Source organism: Varroa jacobsoni, unplaced genomic scaffold (genome assembly GCF_002532875.2).
Source record: "Varroa jacobsoni isolate VJ856 unplaced genomic scaffold, vjacob_1.0 scaffold_860, whole genome shotgun sequence".
NCBI lineage: Eukaryota > Metazoa > Arthropoda > Arachnida > Mesostigmata > Varroidae > Varroa > Varroa jacobsoni.
Genome location: NW_019213762.1, coordinates 67,656 through 83,328, shown reverse-complemented (window position 1 = coordinate 83,328; position 15,673 = coordinate 67,656). Strand labels below are relative to the sequence as shown.

Sequence of the window (15,673 nt, the reverse complement as noted above, 5' to 3'; positions counted from 1 at the left end):
CCATAAAAAATCGGGTAAACCCATCCAATGTGCAAGAGACTAATCGGGTGCATTGATGCGTACAGTAAATCCACTGTAAGGTAGAGAGAGAGGAAGCTAAACGCTTCCAAAAACACGTTCTATACCCACATTCATCAGTGTCCCAGTTTCGCTTACTCTGTGTGCCTTTCTTACTCCTTTTCTCCTCTCCACCTAGTTCTCAGCCTTTATCTCTTTTATTTACAGGTAAAATCGATATATGTAAATAAATATTTCAATATTCAAAACTAGCTAGTGTCGTACTGCTTAACGAAATGCCCTGTCCTACGTCCGCACCCGAACAAGACCAATCCGATTAACAGATAGCTTAGCAACAGTGAAGGCTCTTCATGGAGATCGACGAGAATAAAAGGGGTCAATAATGAAAACGGGAAACAAGCGAAAGTTGAAAGGAGTGAGGTCGTAGAAAGGTCAGAACCATATGCCGCTCAATTTCCTGTCGCTCACGCTCGCTGTTACTGCTGCTCAGCGCTATGCTGAGATGGCCGCTCAAACGTTTGTGTATCTGCCTATGGCTCTATCTATGATTATACCAGTTCCCCTCAGATTCTTACGTTGTCATCCTTCTACTGTTCTTCCAGTTTCCCATGTGCAGTTCGCCGAAAAGATAACCGCCCGTTTATTTAATGTAGCGAAGAAAGAGTCGAAAAAGAAAGGACAGAAAGAGGGATGTAGTACGAACACCTACTAAAAAACAAACGCAGGCCGTAAAAAAAGAGGGGGAAAAAAGACGTAAAAGAAAAGAAGTCAAAACAAGGACAATAAAAGACTGCTGAAAATACTAACGTCCCAGAAGAGAGAGAAGATCATAACAGTTGATTTGATCAAGGAAATGCAATAGTAGTATTATAAAATGTTATATATTTATATGAAAATGTTCTCGAAAGTTGAGGAAAAAAGCGAATGTATCATTTCATCAGAACAACATAATAAAGCACTATGAAATTTTGAGAAATAAAGGCATCATGTAAATCACATATAGGCATGTACGTAAAAAGGACAAAATTTGGTCTTATATATATATATAAATATAAACAAAAAAATACGATACTGGAATAATTAAAAAAAGCATTAAAAAATAATTATAATTAGAATCTTATATACTATTCTCTTTTATTAAAGGAATATCAGCTTTTTGCAGATAGGGTATTACACTAAAACAATGTTATTCTAAATAGTGCATCAAAGCTGATGACACTAAAATGAAAATGATTAACAAGGGACTATATGGTTGCATAGGGCTTGGCTAAAATCAGATGATAGAATTTTCAATTCAGAAGAATCTGCAATTATCGTAAGTGTATCATCGAACCAACATATAGGCTCGTTCTCGCTCTTATGCTTTTCGACTTAGATACAAGAGGAACAGAACAGAGAACTTATATGGATAAACCTTGAGACTTTACCTAATGACGACGAAGAAACGAATCGAGGTAGCCGAGTGGACGTGGATCGTATATGTCACTATGGTAGTGTTATGCAAAGGTTGGATTCAAATAAATTCAATTCGAAATCAATCGATTCGACTTGTAAACGTTTTAAAGTTTCAGACCGCCATTTCGGTTTAAGAGGTGAGGCTTATTCTGAGTTTTTTTTTCATAAGTCGTGCACATCAATTGTCAGAGGTCAGAGGTATCTAATATTTCCACTAAACCTAAATCAGGGGCATAACGATTGCCAACGGCGTGCCCTACTAATGCTAAGGTGCATATTAGTGAACATAATCGTACGTTCCTACACGTTTTATTGAAAAGTATTGGCATCTACTGGCTGAAAAACAAACCCCTCCTTCGAGCCGCTACATTAGGCCTCCTAATGGAAGAGATTGTTATCAGGCTTAATGATGATGTTCTTCATTAATTTTTTGGGAAGAGCTGTATCGGCTTTAGCGTGAGCAGAGCATCCATTTATATTTACTATGATACCATTGCTAAATTTACAGGCGAAACGCGCGTAATCAGTGACAAACAACGTACTTGCCCTTGTAGTCTTCGACCCATTCAGCATCCGGGCTTAATTTCCTTAGATGAGGTCGTTATTACTTTGCCAATCCAAAAGGCCACATTTTATCGTGTGGAATAAACAGCTATCTACTAAGATGTTTATACTAGGTTGAAATGTAATTGAAACTGAAAGTTATATTTTGTTTATAAATGCCTTCATTTCTTCATCGCAAAAATTACTTCATTCCTTCCCGTGTTTTTCACGATATCATTTAACTCGCGAAAAAGGATTATTCTCTCGTAGTTCGTTGTAGATTAATATGGCCATGCTTACTTCAAGACTCACGTCAGTAGACTGTCGTTATTCGTAACCTTTCTTACTTGAATAACGAAAAAGATAAAACATCTAGGTAACCGTTACTGTTAAAGGCGTACTCAAAATGAAACCCTAATGACTGCTGCTGCTACTGTTGTTATCAAAATATAGTCCGTCGAATCGATCTCGGAAAGCACCTAGGCATTGTTTCGAAATGATCTGATTGGCTTTTCGGCACTATTAGAAAGATCTAGGATTGCGAGAGTGAATAAAATCGTATCAAATTCTTCCATTATCAATTTCGTAACAGACAAGGATTGTTAGCTTATGTTTCAGTTAGTGACGCTCGTGCGATGTAACAAAGATCGGCGCGAAGTTGGCTATCATAACGTGGAGTGCCGACCTTAGGCAACAACGCATTAAACCGCGAATCTCGAAACGACACTGCTGTCTAGGAAGTTGCAGGTACGGCTTGCAGCCTTTCACGCAGCAACTGAGACCGTCATGGGGCGGCTTTCGATTGCATCCTAAGCTATATGAACGGCCATGCAGATATATACAAACCACTCTTAAGAACAAAAAAAATACAAAGCAAGAACATTCGCCGGCTAGAAATGCACGATTCTTCAAACAAACAGGCGAGACAGATATGGTGAAAAGGAAACTTCAGACCGAAAGTAATATCGCAGAGGGGCATGGTCTAGGTGGCTAACGCGCATCTCTTTGAGTGTGTCACCACAGTAGCCATAACCAATAAGCATGCTACAATATCGATTTAAATCCTAACATTGGCAAAAATTATCACCATATAATAGTAATAATAATAAGGGAAATAAAAAAAAATAAAGGGAAAATAAGGAAATAAAAATAGAGCAGATGGTGTTCTTATCAAGGCTAATGGTTGATTGTATGATTGGCATACCGTTTCATAATACCGTTGGATAAACTCTAGATAAATCCAGTAAAACTCACTCCTATTACATTTCCAATGTGGGCAACTTGTTGATGTTATGGCTGTAAAATGAATGAGTTCAGATAACTTGCTCACTTATGATAGAAAAAACTTGTAATACTAACATTGGCCGTGTTAAATTCTTTAAATCTTTTGAGGCGGGAGCCAGTTTACTGTCATTATTTAGCTCGAAAAAGTCATTCACAAGTCTGTTCCCAGTAATTTTTTTCTATATCTAGTTCGAACGTTAAACATTCAAAGTTTGACCAATTTAAGTTATTTTAGTTCCACCCTCAGCAACAAGGCGACCAAGTCATTTCAGGAATTTGGTGGCACCGATGTCACTGCTGCTGTGGTTTCCAGAAGCGTTGTCTCATTTAAACCTCTAGCGCTGATAGAGGAAGATCTTTTTTTCGTTTTGTGCTCGAATGGTGTGAAAACCGCGCCATTGCTGGCCCGCCTACTCTCTGCATCTTGTGCTCTTCATCCTCTTTTTCCTTTTGTCCCTTCCGTTTTCATTTCAACATTGAGAGAGACAGGGAGGTTAAAGGGTGCTACAACAACAGAAAAGCCTATCCAAGCCGCAAGAACATTGGCGACGTTAGAGACGTAACGGGCTTCTTGGAACGAAAAAATAGTAGAGTAGTGAGACGCAAAACATAAAATGAGCACGAAGCCTGTGCAGAGTTCGAACCGTGCAGGGGTGGCGAGCTAGAGGAAAGCAAACGAAAAACTCTGGCTAATGGCAGAATGGGAAAAGTCACTTTCTGCTGCTGCTGCTGCAAATTGAGTCGGGTTGAAACGACAAAAACGGCGTTTCCGTTAACTGTAAGTTGGATGTACTCCGTCGCACACCCCCGTTATGATTGTCGGCATCCTGCCGAGTAGATCCGCCCCGGGAGGGAAAGGGCTAGAGAAACAGAAAGAAAAAATGTTAATGGCAAGCAAACACTAGCGGCTTAAAGGCGAGTCGCGTAAAACACCGCTTCACACATGGTTAGAAAAAGAGGGGGAGGGTATATATACAGAAAGAGAAATTCTTGACACAACAAGAATAAAAAGTTACGAATAAACCGCAGGTAGAATTAATACATATATAAATAAAATCTGCCACAAAACGTATTTGCTAATGGTCGCGATGTGTATACCATTGCACGCAGTCGCTTTCATTTTTATATTCTACTCCAGTAGATTTAATATTCGAATGATCCGTCTGAATTGATGTATAATCAAAGTGGAGGAAGTTTCCTCAGATGAAAGCTGGCAACGACTTTTTCCTATATCGTGTACAGTGTAAAGTAACTTGTGTAGGCGTGAAAATGCGGGGAGCTAAAATTAAAAAAAATGGGCTTAAAAACTATCGGAGATCCCATAATAGGCACCAGTTTGCTAATGGTGCTACTGAGGGAAATTTTGGCGAATTAGCGGACCAGAATACCTACATGCTTCAATGCAAAGATGAAAGATGTCCGTATACGACACTATATGATATTTCTTCTATTTATTCATAATGCATTTTTCAGTTGGACTGCCATCAGAGGTTTCAAGAAAAAATAAAGATATATTATCGAATGCCTTTAAAGGCTCCACAAGCAACATCAGTGCTTGAATCATTCTTGGGGTTTATGTGTATTCCTATATTAACAAAACAAGAACAACACCGAGAATAATAATCAAATGCAGATATATTTGTGCGTGCTACGTTGCAGATCAAGAAATGCAGGGGCCAAAGCATGTATCTACATACAAATACAGTATCTACATACTAACTAGGCGTTTCTTATTTATCTCGTATTTGACTGGGAAATTACAAAAAGAAGCGTGATAATATAAAGTATATCTACCAACAAAGGTCAAATTGAGGCTAAAAGAAAACAAATCAAGTCGAAAGGTATCAACTATAGAAAGAAAAGGCCGTAATAGTTCTTTTTGAGGCAAGCTATCGAATGAAATCGATTTCGGATTACTGTTCTATTGAACAGATTCCGTTGACGCTTGAGAAACAAGAGCATTTCGAAAAAAAAGATGAGCAGAGACAGTAGGTGCGATAACCTTTGCCAGGAACTCATATCTTTACACTTCTAGAACCGAAGAAGCCGGTTCTAAAAGAAGCCTCTAGATACCGTATTAACTAGTAAATATAAAAAAAATAGATTGTATGGCTCTCTCTCTCTCTCTCTCTCTCTCTCTCTCGAGGTATTTAGATGAATTACAAGATCGACTGCGTCAACAACCCAGACTTGGGAATTAGAAAAACTGCAAATATTATATATCTGGGGAAAAGTGTACGCTTTCAGTAGAATTAAGTGAGATATGTATATATCACAGTTAAATTCTTCCTCAATTGGCATTTAAGGAAGTTTTCCGCGAATATCCACGCTGAATATTATGTCACCGCTTTGAATTAATCATAGCAACTAGCAAAGTAGACGAGCTTTGCAATCGAGTTTTAAAGTGTATACGAAATTGACTAGAGACGGTGGCTTATATTTTTGGAAACTGAGATTCAGAAATCAAGAGTAGCTTAGATCCCTTAGAATGACTAGATCAATGCTCATAGAGCGATGCTGTTTTATTCTTACAACAGCCGCACACAAGTTGCTTCATAAATGAACAACTGCTGTACTTCAGGAGAGACAGGTGCCTTGTAAAATATCCCTTATCTTACATCCGAGGCTACATTGACATCAGCTTCAGCAAGCATCTTTTTGAGGACTGAATTCACTCAGATTTAAACGCCTTATAAACGACCTGACAACGCTGGCATCTCTACGAACTTTTGGTGAAATCCGTACGGGTTCATCGCCAAACTTAGGTGCTATACCAAATATCGGTGTGAGCAAACATTTAGAAACATGTAATAGTCTCTAGCGGACACCAACAATAAGTGTTTTGTACTTCAGAAGATACTGTTGAAACAGGCTGAAAAGACCACAGCTCTATCATCGTAACGCCGAGTACACAAAAGGAAAAAAATACTGGACCTAAGGACTAACATATTTTTAGCGCCGTTTACTTTTAGTCAACTGATTCTCTTTGAGCTTTAATTGGTCCAGCAGGTAATCCATGGAGCTACGAATTGATAAAGCTACTTATTCTAAAAAACACAAGCTTAACCAAAAATTTTCCACTGAGCTGTTGTCTGTGTTCTCGGAAAAACATAAAGAGATAAGAAAGACAACAGTTCCGCATTGAAAGCTGAGTCGTGTTTCAACTCAGAATGGCGTTTGTGCCACATGTTAGAATATTTTGTACAGCACTGTTCATGGATTTTCTACATGCTTTCTATGTGCTTTTAAAAAAAAATAATAATAGGTCACCTACAAACTATAGCATAAGGTGTGTATACAAAATGCTCCAATATGCCCAGTGAATTTGTTCTAGGCAAAACGCTTTGAAAATATATGAAAAAGAACCTCTGTCTTGGTGCCAATCGAATAGCTAAGGACTCGTAATTTCCTTCTACAATATAGAAGTTAGTAGAATAGTTGATCTAACTGCGTTCGGCGGAAAGTTGTACGACAAAAATTCATATAATGAACGATCATTTTACAGAGTCAGAGTTTCACTTGAATGGTCGCGTTAAGAAATACAATTGGCTATATTGGCGCCCCATGGACGATAATAATCGAATCGCCAGGCCTTGACAAAAACATAGTTTGCTATGCTATTATGCCTTTCATATATGTGCAATGCTCGTTTGGGCAGTTCCCGCAAGCTTTAGAGCCAATTAGCCCAGGTCAGGTTATAGGAAGGTGAGAGCACGTAAATAGAACCTTGTTCGTCCTAGGTAAAAAGATATTTTCTCCATTAGAACAATCTATACAATAGATAACGGGCCTTTTCGGAGAAAAGTCGTTTAACAATCAAAACTTAATTTTGTCCAGCAACTTGGAAATCTTCGTAACGATGAGTCAGTAATAGTTCGCATGATCAAGCAAGCAAGCAATAGGACTAGCATTTTGCGGGAATAGTTTTCGATTAACACTGAACATCTTTACGTAACATTGAGCCTAATATTAACACAAAGCCACAGCTAGTGAAATCTGTATATACACATTTATTTCAGTATACACTTAACCCAGCATTTCTTTCATGACAATCATTGGCCGGTCTCTTGTCTTTCATATACAAAGTGAATTCACTATTGTGAATACACAACTACTAATGCTGTATCGCTTAATCAAGCAAAACCCACTTACAATAGTAGTCATTTAAATGATCCATATCAGTTACAAGGTAAATTATAATATATGTTGTTACGGATTACCTATAATCAACCTGATACTGCAGGTCCGTTAATATTTTTTTTATATGACCGGGGATTTTTCGATAACAGTCTGAACGCATGAGTCACTCATCAGTGAAAACTTCTTCAACAACCGAGTTACACGGCTAAGTTTAATCAAGCAAAATAGTTTCTGACATTTAATTCCACGAAGGGAAAAACCTACGTATCCTACCACGAAAGGGTTGCCGTCGTTGTGCTCTATAAAGATATAGCTTATTTTTTTTTACTAGTCATCATCATTTGTTATCAAGGTACAAACGTATTTTTCGTAAAAAGGTCAGCATAGGGTTGCAGGTGCCAGATGTTCACCCCTTTCATGTACTATGCGTAGCGTTCGGTTAAGTTCTTTTATAAGTTGTTTGACAAACTGGATTCTGAATTCTACGAAGTCGCGATTCAATGAACGAACGAGGCTTTTTCTCCAGCTAACATTCACTCAATAAATTTTTTAATACAATAAATTATCGACCGCACCCTTTCACATCCACTCACAAACACTATTTAGTCATTGCTTATTCTATATTCTTAAATTACAGTGCCGCCTACCGCTATGTTCAGCTAGCAGATATGAATATATACTGAACTCTTACAAAGCGATTCGAGATCTAATAAAACACGTTCAAGCTAGTTTGAGCCTAATTTTTATAAACGTTTCTTTTCAGAAGAATATTTTTCGCTAAAGAAGAGCAGAATGCCTCAAAGCGGAGTTTCTCCAGATCTAAACGGCTTGGTGACGTAGGTTATACCTGAATATATCTGTAGAGATTTATTATATGGAAATATTCATTATATTCTGATAAAAGGTGTATATTGTTTAAATACATCGCGACAACAGAGTCGAGATTGACATTGCGCTTTGCCGACAAATTTGTTTTGCCTTTTCTATTCAGGAGTCAACCTGCATCGTGGTAGCCTCATCAGTAAGCCCCTTTTTACGATGATATTCATCCAATTCTTTGTCGAGATCCTCCTTAGTAATCGCAGGTCGACCTTGCGACCTCGAACGTGCCACCGCGCCACCTCCACTGTTGCGTGTCATTGGACGCGTAAAGGATCGCGACCGTTGTGGACGATTAGTACCTAAAATAATGTCGTTACTAATATCACGTAAAAGACATCAAACTAGCAGAAAAATGTTTCCTTCACAAAACTGTGTTGCTTTCCTAACTTATTCACCATTTTCGTTCCATTTAATTTCATACAAATTATGGAGTATTTGTGTATTACTAACTTCGATATGGCTTTCCTTAGAGTGCTATATCAGTTTACGTTACAGGAGCTAATGGATTATGCGGGCACAAAAAGAGCTATTATTAGAATGTAAAAAGCCCAAGTGGAGTAGGAAAAATAATTTTTGTTATCTATGTTTATTTTTTTTTAAGGGAAAAAAGAGCTTATGAAAGAAAAAAACTCACCTCCTGGTCCTGCGCCTCCTCCTCCTCCCCTGTTAAATCCCCGTCCACCGCGACCACCTCCCCTGGCTCGTTTCACGAATAAATTTCCAAATCCAGCGAAATTATAACCGCCTCCGCTGTTCTTAAATGGTGGTCTGCTTCGGACTCCGAGGCGACTCTTGATACCACCGCTTTGCCGCTTTTTAAACACATCTTGGTCAACCCACTCATCATCATCATCATTATTGTCATTTTCTGAACCAGATGAGTCTCTCATTAAAGGATTATCGTATTTCCGTTTGCTATTATCTCGAGCTCCGCTCCTGCCTCTCTGATCAGCATATGTTCGAGGGCTAGTACCTGCACGAGACCTTCCTCCATAACCGCCATGCCTTCCACTGTAACCTCTATAGTCTCCGCGTGGTCTCGTACTTGGCCAGTAATCTCGATATTCACGCTTCGGGTTGGTATGACTATCTAGTCGACGTGTTACGGGTACTCGATCCAGTGTATCGGCATATAACGAAGATGATGAAGGCGCATCATAGTCTCGATGACCGCTGTCAGAGCCAAAATATCACAGTTAAGCCTAACATACTAAACAAAAATTACTATATTTAAACCTTATGAAAAATTATGTTAGATTTGTTTTAAATATAGCGGATCCATGCAACTAACTGTATTTCGATATCAAAAATATAGAACTTTGTTGAGTCATATGATCGGCCAAAAACTGTCAATTCATTCAATAGAATAGTTTAAATATTTACATCGATGTAAACTCTTCCGGGTGCATGCATAAAGCCTAATTTGACAAGAACTAACCCTTGAATGACGTCACCATATGTGAGATCATATCGACTTTTACGGCCACCCTGTGCTCCTCCACTGTACTCTCGCCACGAACTTCCGCTTCCACTTCTTCCACCATTACTTCCGCCCCCAGAACCGCCCGATCCTCCATGATACAGTAACGCACGATAGTCGGGCACAATCATACTCTCTCCGTATCCTTCGCTACATCGCCTGAAATTGTAATTGTAATCGTGTTGCATTTTATAAATATCGTGCTTTGATATAACATCAATTGATTCAAGCAGAAAACCGTCAGGCCGCTTATACAAGCGCGGAACACTCAAAAGAGACGTACTTAAAAAAGCTGTGTCTGCACAATAGTATGCCAAAGAGTATTTCTGTCATTTTTCCGAAGCAATGGCTTTTACACAAGAGTAAAGCCTACTAGCTAGACGTCACCTACGTTCAATCTTTATATCTTAAAGATAACATGTTCATCCTACATTAAAGGTGTAGATTAAAATCTATTTAGGGTCCAAATATCCAATATAAATTGGAGAGACGTTGCAATTGTTGTCGGCTCGAAAATCAGTCTAATATTTAATTAGATTCGTTTGTTTCTACATAGCTTTGATATTTACATTATACTATAGAATGCTATAGTGTACGATTATATCTACTGTTATACATAGCAGCTTACCCATAAGTAGGAGCCATTCTGTGAGGTTCTGGAGAGTACCTATTGCTTCTTCTAGGTGGTTGCGGAGATGGTGATTTTCGCCTAATTTGACTTTCAATGACTCTTTGTAGGTTGTCCAATTTTCGAGATAATTCTGCAGTGTCCGCACCTCCTAATGTTTACAGTGGAAGTAAAAAATGGAACAGATTGACATTTTTATATAAAACTGATTCCGTAGACCAAACATATATAGGGTGTAATAATTGATTTTGAAGGAAAACTTAATGAAACAATGCGTACGTATCGCACCTACAACTATGACTCTAATGATAAACTAAAATCTGAACTAATTTCCCAGCAAAGTCCAAGATAATTTAAACTCAACACGAATTCTACAGCCTACAAACGTAACACGCCACAATATAAAATGAAGTAAATCATACCCTATGTAAGCTTATTGTGAGTGTATAGTGATGACTTTTTTGTGCAACGTACTGAACGCTAGTAAATGCACAGGTGTAAATATTATAAACTTACCGTTTCTGCGAATGGCGTCCTCTGTAATTCGTGTATGAAGATCATTCCTCAACATTTGAACACGCGCATGCTGCTGCTCACTGTACTGGGTGAACCTGAATCAAAAACGACAAATTATACAAAAATAGATAATGATATAAAAGGGAAAGGATTTTTTCAAGAAAATAAGTTCGTCAATTAGGATTTCTTGTGGCTCCTTAACAAGGCTGGGGTAGAGTATTGAAAGTGTGAACAAAAAGTTAAATGCATTCATCTTTTGTTACGACCTCATCGTACACGTTTTTTTTTTTGTTTATTCCGTGTTAAAGTATGTGTTTACAATGGTGACAGAAATGTACATCGTCCCTTAATAAGTGCAAGGTGGCAAAAACACGCTTGCTATAAACGAAGCTAGGTTTAAGACAATCCTGCATTTATGACTAGATTATTAGTTTTTTTTGCCTTTTACAACTAAGTATACTTGTTTCTATTACAATGCGGTTAGACCATTTGTTATCTCTCTTATATCATATATTATCTCTATTTCAACTGAATAGATCACATGCGCTTTCAAAATAACTGGAATGGCCGATTAACAATGCAATTTTTTATAGCTCACCATGTGTTTTATTTGATACATTTCAAAGATAAAACAGTATGCTCTATTTAATTTAATACAATAAGAACGACCCAGCTACATTGCAATGGGTCAACAGCCCGAACTTGATCGTTGCTAGGACGCTATGTAATAAATCCATAGCAAAATGAAGAAAATCGATAAAAAATAAATGATAACCACATATTACTGAACTTATCTCTTGGAAAAGACGATTTGTTCTATCCAAACGAGAGACGTACTCATTCGCCAAACTTAGTTAAATTTTGTAATATATATAAAAAAAAAAGTACGCATACAGAATAGCGCTTGGCTAGGTTAGAGACTTCGATACGACCATGTAATATTATACACTGCGCTTCCTATAGCAGATGAACAAAAAGAGTAATCCACTACGAAGGACTACCCGATAAAGTATCGTATACAATCTGAACATCGTGTTAGCGTCAGTAATTAACGACAGCTTTGTTGACGAACTATAAGAACGTAATAGAGCTATAATGCACCACAAGCGTAAGAAATATAGTAAACTGATACAATGAACATAATAAATGATTCGCTATAGAAAGTGCACTCGTCGACAACGGCAGACGACGCCAGTACTGGTTCGATGCAGCGGGCGGCGACACTAACTTGAGCGCTGACACCGGCTGACTGCATTCACTCACAATTTTTATTTCTCATCTATCAAATGTCGTTATGCCCATCCTCGTACCTTTCATTCAGGGTCATTCGAGTCTGAGATTTGAGCACTATTTTCGGTATGGCAACCATGTCGGCTGCGACTGAATCCCAAGGTGATCACTGCCTTGTGATGAGCAACGCCACAAACTCACTGTGATGATTCTCTTTATGAATGCCAGAAAGAGCTAAGCAACGTAGCGCAAGCCGTAACAATTCGTGCGCAGTTTCTTTTAAAATTAATTTCTGTTTCTGTCAACGGTGGAAGCAAATGCCAACACAAACAGTCGCTCTTGTTTGACCGTCGTCGACGTTCCACTCGCACTAACGTCTTCGCTGACTAAAGCAGAGCACCACTGATCTAATCAACACTATACTCAGCATTAAAGCTATAATTATTATTATTATATTATTATTTTTTCAAAGATACTGAAGCTACGAGGGATGAGTACCACATTACAACAACACAGAGAAGAATAGAAACTTGCTTAGAGATTCGTCTGCGCCGTCGATTGAGGGACACACGAAGCCCTTCTCTCCGGCCGGGCAGAGCCAAAACACTGCCTGCATGCTTTTTTGTGGTAGGCCTTTAAGTTACGGCAGCGTAAGGATAACCGGGAGCGGTGCAGGTAACTACGGGTGGGCTGGAGCTCAGCTGGACAGCCGTGACTGTCAGTCTATATCCGGATGTGGAAATGCTCCGATGCATTAACATGCATTTTAACTGGTAATTTTATTTACTGGTAGATCATTTCACAGCTTTTTTTTAATTTAACTGAAGCTTAGGAAGCTTTTCGATTGTAAGCGAGGCAATAGCATTGCGTATAAACAACCGATGCATTCATCCTTCCTTGTGTTGACTTGTTGAGAAGGCCGTTATGATGAGAAAGATTCGATGGAAAGGGATAACGGGAGAGGGCGTCAGGCAAATTTAATTTTTTGGCGCGCAGAAACCCGTCTTCGTCGCTCCGTTTGTTGTTGGCAGCTGGAAGAAGAAGGGACCCGCTCTGTTCATGGTTCGCCGCTCTCGCCGGCTCACCCAGTTGATGCATCGCTTTGTTGTTATCATAGTGGGCCAGTGTGCTTGTCGTGCAGATCTCCTTCTTCTTCATCGTCGTTGTCGTCGTCGAGGTCCTGAGCGCGTATAGTTATGGAATTATCGTACATAGTGCAGCCGTACGGCTGGTAATAGCGGAGCTCTTATGGCGAGGAGGCTAACGCGTAGGAGAGGGCAGCCGATAGTGGCGGCGAAGCCCGATCTTCAGTTGTAGCAGTTCGTTGGTGATGCTTTTTGATGGCTGGTGAAAGATTTGTAGCAGTGTCGAACGAACAAAGTTTGTCCTCTCACAGCTTCACGGTTATTGACGAAGGAAAATTAAAGAGAGTTTTGTAACAACGGCAAATTTGAAACCACATCGTCATCGTATAGTGTGCGACTGTCGATATGCAATCATTCATATAATTTGCACACGCGCAGCTCCAGACCGTAATGGCTTAAGCAAATCGATGCACCGAGAGATAGAAAGAGAACTGTCAGTGTCACGTTAACCCGGTAAGCGTCGTTAAAGGACACCGAAACGGAAGAAAAAAGTGTGTGAGAACGTGCTCGTGGATGCAACTTATCGACACAGAGCCTATATTGAACCTTTATGTATAATTGTTGTATTCCAAGAGGATAACTATATAAATTTACAGCTAGTGTGTACACATCGCACTTAGGACAACTTGTCAAGCATAAGGAAGACGAGGATCTGCCGATTGAAGCTTGTGAATATACTTCTAAATTGCATTTCTATCGAAAGATAGAAAGATATAGTTACGTTCGTGATCGCAAACGAACTACTACTTGCTTCGCTGCAGGCACTGCAAAGGCCACACGAGAGTCCAGGAGGCCAACGACATTCATTCAGCATCAGGTTGGTGACTCCGCTCAGACTAGTGGATTGGGATTGAACAGAAATGTAGTGATGTCAAGTTAGTAACTCTGCGGGTGTTACGGTATGCAATGAAAATAAACGTTAAGTTAGATAGCAGATAACTTTGTTAGTTTTACTGGCCAGCACAACAACAGTCGCAGTGGCTAATCGAAACGCAAAGTTGTTTGTGATTAGCATAATTCCTTTAAGAAGGACTTCTAATAACTATTAAAGCCATACATTGTTACGAACATGGCGGTCGCCCGTTTAGGTTCGTCAAAGGGCTCTGTATGCATGAGCTTCTTGGATTTAATGATGCAGCAGTAATAGTACTGGCCACAATAACGGATAGAAAGCGACAGGAGGCTCTTGTTTCGTTGCCTGGTCTATTTGACGTACGCAACGATTTGGTTACGTTTCGAATAAAATAGACAAGCGCATTTGAAGGACAGCTGTCGGCGATGTTGGATGGCAGCAGTCAGTCACTGGAAATGCTGTTTGTGGCAATGTCGATACTAAACGTGCGGAATTGAATTGCAACTGCTTAGGCTGTAGCCGCGCTAGTCTTGGTGAAGCGTTTGAGAGTTGCGAACGTTAAGTTGGGGTGGGGTGACGAAGGAGGGGTCTGTTTTTTTTTGCAAAATTCCGTTCGGTTGTTTACTCTGCCTGGGACCCTTGTGTGAGAGTCTGAAACAGATGACAGGTTTAGGAAGGGCGACGGGCGGAATTAACGCCTGGCAAGGATTCTCTTGAATGGGTGTTGCCTCCATGAGGCCGTGGCCGACAAAACGATCGAAGAAGATGAACTATTCATATAACTACTTTTCATAGACGATGGCGATACTGTCCTGCTGATGATATTATTTATGGCGATGATTGCAGACATAAGAGTAATAGTCGAAGCGATTTATCTCTAAAACGTTTCCTTTCTGCTTTTAGAAAACGTTGCGTTGAATTGACACTGCTTATTTCTACCCTTCTAGTGGGTGGGCGGAGTACGATACCAACACTACAGTGCTGTCATTTGTTGCTTTTATTTCTTGCCATAATAATCACTTCTATGTATAATATATCATTACCTGCAGGGCTGTACACGGCTCTTACGACCGATTCGCGTGCGGTTTTGCTGCTCGGCACGTAAATACGTACGACACGTTTGTTGTAAATTACGTTAATGCTATTCTTCATTAAATTATTCGTGAGCGACTAATATAACTACTAGTGCCACCCTCATCAATGCATCCTCATTGCGTGCAGCGGTCCGAACGTCCCGGCGGATCGGTGTCAACCTTATTTCGGCTGGCTGTACCCCGTAGACGTATTGCGCTGCAATTGAAAAGCAATCGCTATATCGTAGTATAGGTATCTGTAGCGCGCGAAACGACTGATGACCACAATAGGTAGCTATTGTATTTATTCAGGGTTCGACCTGGCCATAGGCGCTGCGTTAAGGACACGCGTCGGGTTCTGTCGTGCAGTGTAAAGTTAATTTAGTGCAGCATCGTAATCAGCCGGCTATTTTTAAGCGTTTGTGC

General features: G+C 39.6%; 2 protein-coding genes across 4 annotated transcripts in view; one reads left to right on the top strand and one right to left on the bottom strand.

Annotated features, from left to right (window-relative positions):
- Positions 1-7,285: 7,285 nt before the first annotated feature.
- LOC111264469 (uncharacterized) lies at positions 7,286-12,921 on the bottom strand. Its single transcript, XM_022840407.2, has 6 exons — positions 12,257-12,921; positions 10,947-11,041; positions 10,431-10,581; positions 9,761-9,961; positions 8,957-9,495; positions 7,286-8,621 (listed from the first exon to the last, which is right to left on the bottom strand). Exons 1-6 carry the CDS (start codon positions 12,313-12,315, stop codon positions 8,428-8,430), a joined length of 1,239 nt encoding a protein of 412 aa, XP_022696142.1. The 5' UTR covers positions 12,316-12,921; the 3' UTR covers positions 7,286-8,427.
- A 372-nt stretch (positions 12,922-13,293) lies between these two features.
- The window catches only part of smash (smallish), a 66,790-nt gene continuing 64,410 nt past the window's right edge, over positions 13,294-15,673 (top strand). For 2 of the 3 annotated variants that reach the window (XM_022840401.2, XM_022840400.2), the window contains exon 1: positions 13,294-14,138. The gene's annotated coding sequence lies outside the window, so the exon portion shown is untranslated. The remainder of the gene's footprint in view (positions 14,139-15,673) is intronic. The other variant, XM_022840403.2, reaches the window with a different exon arrangement.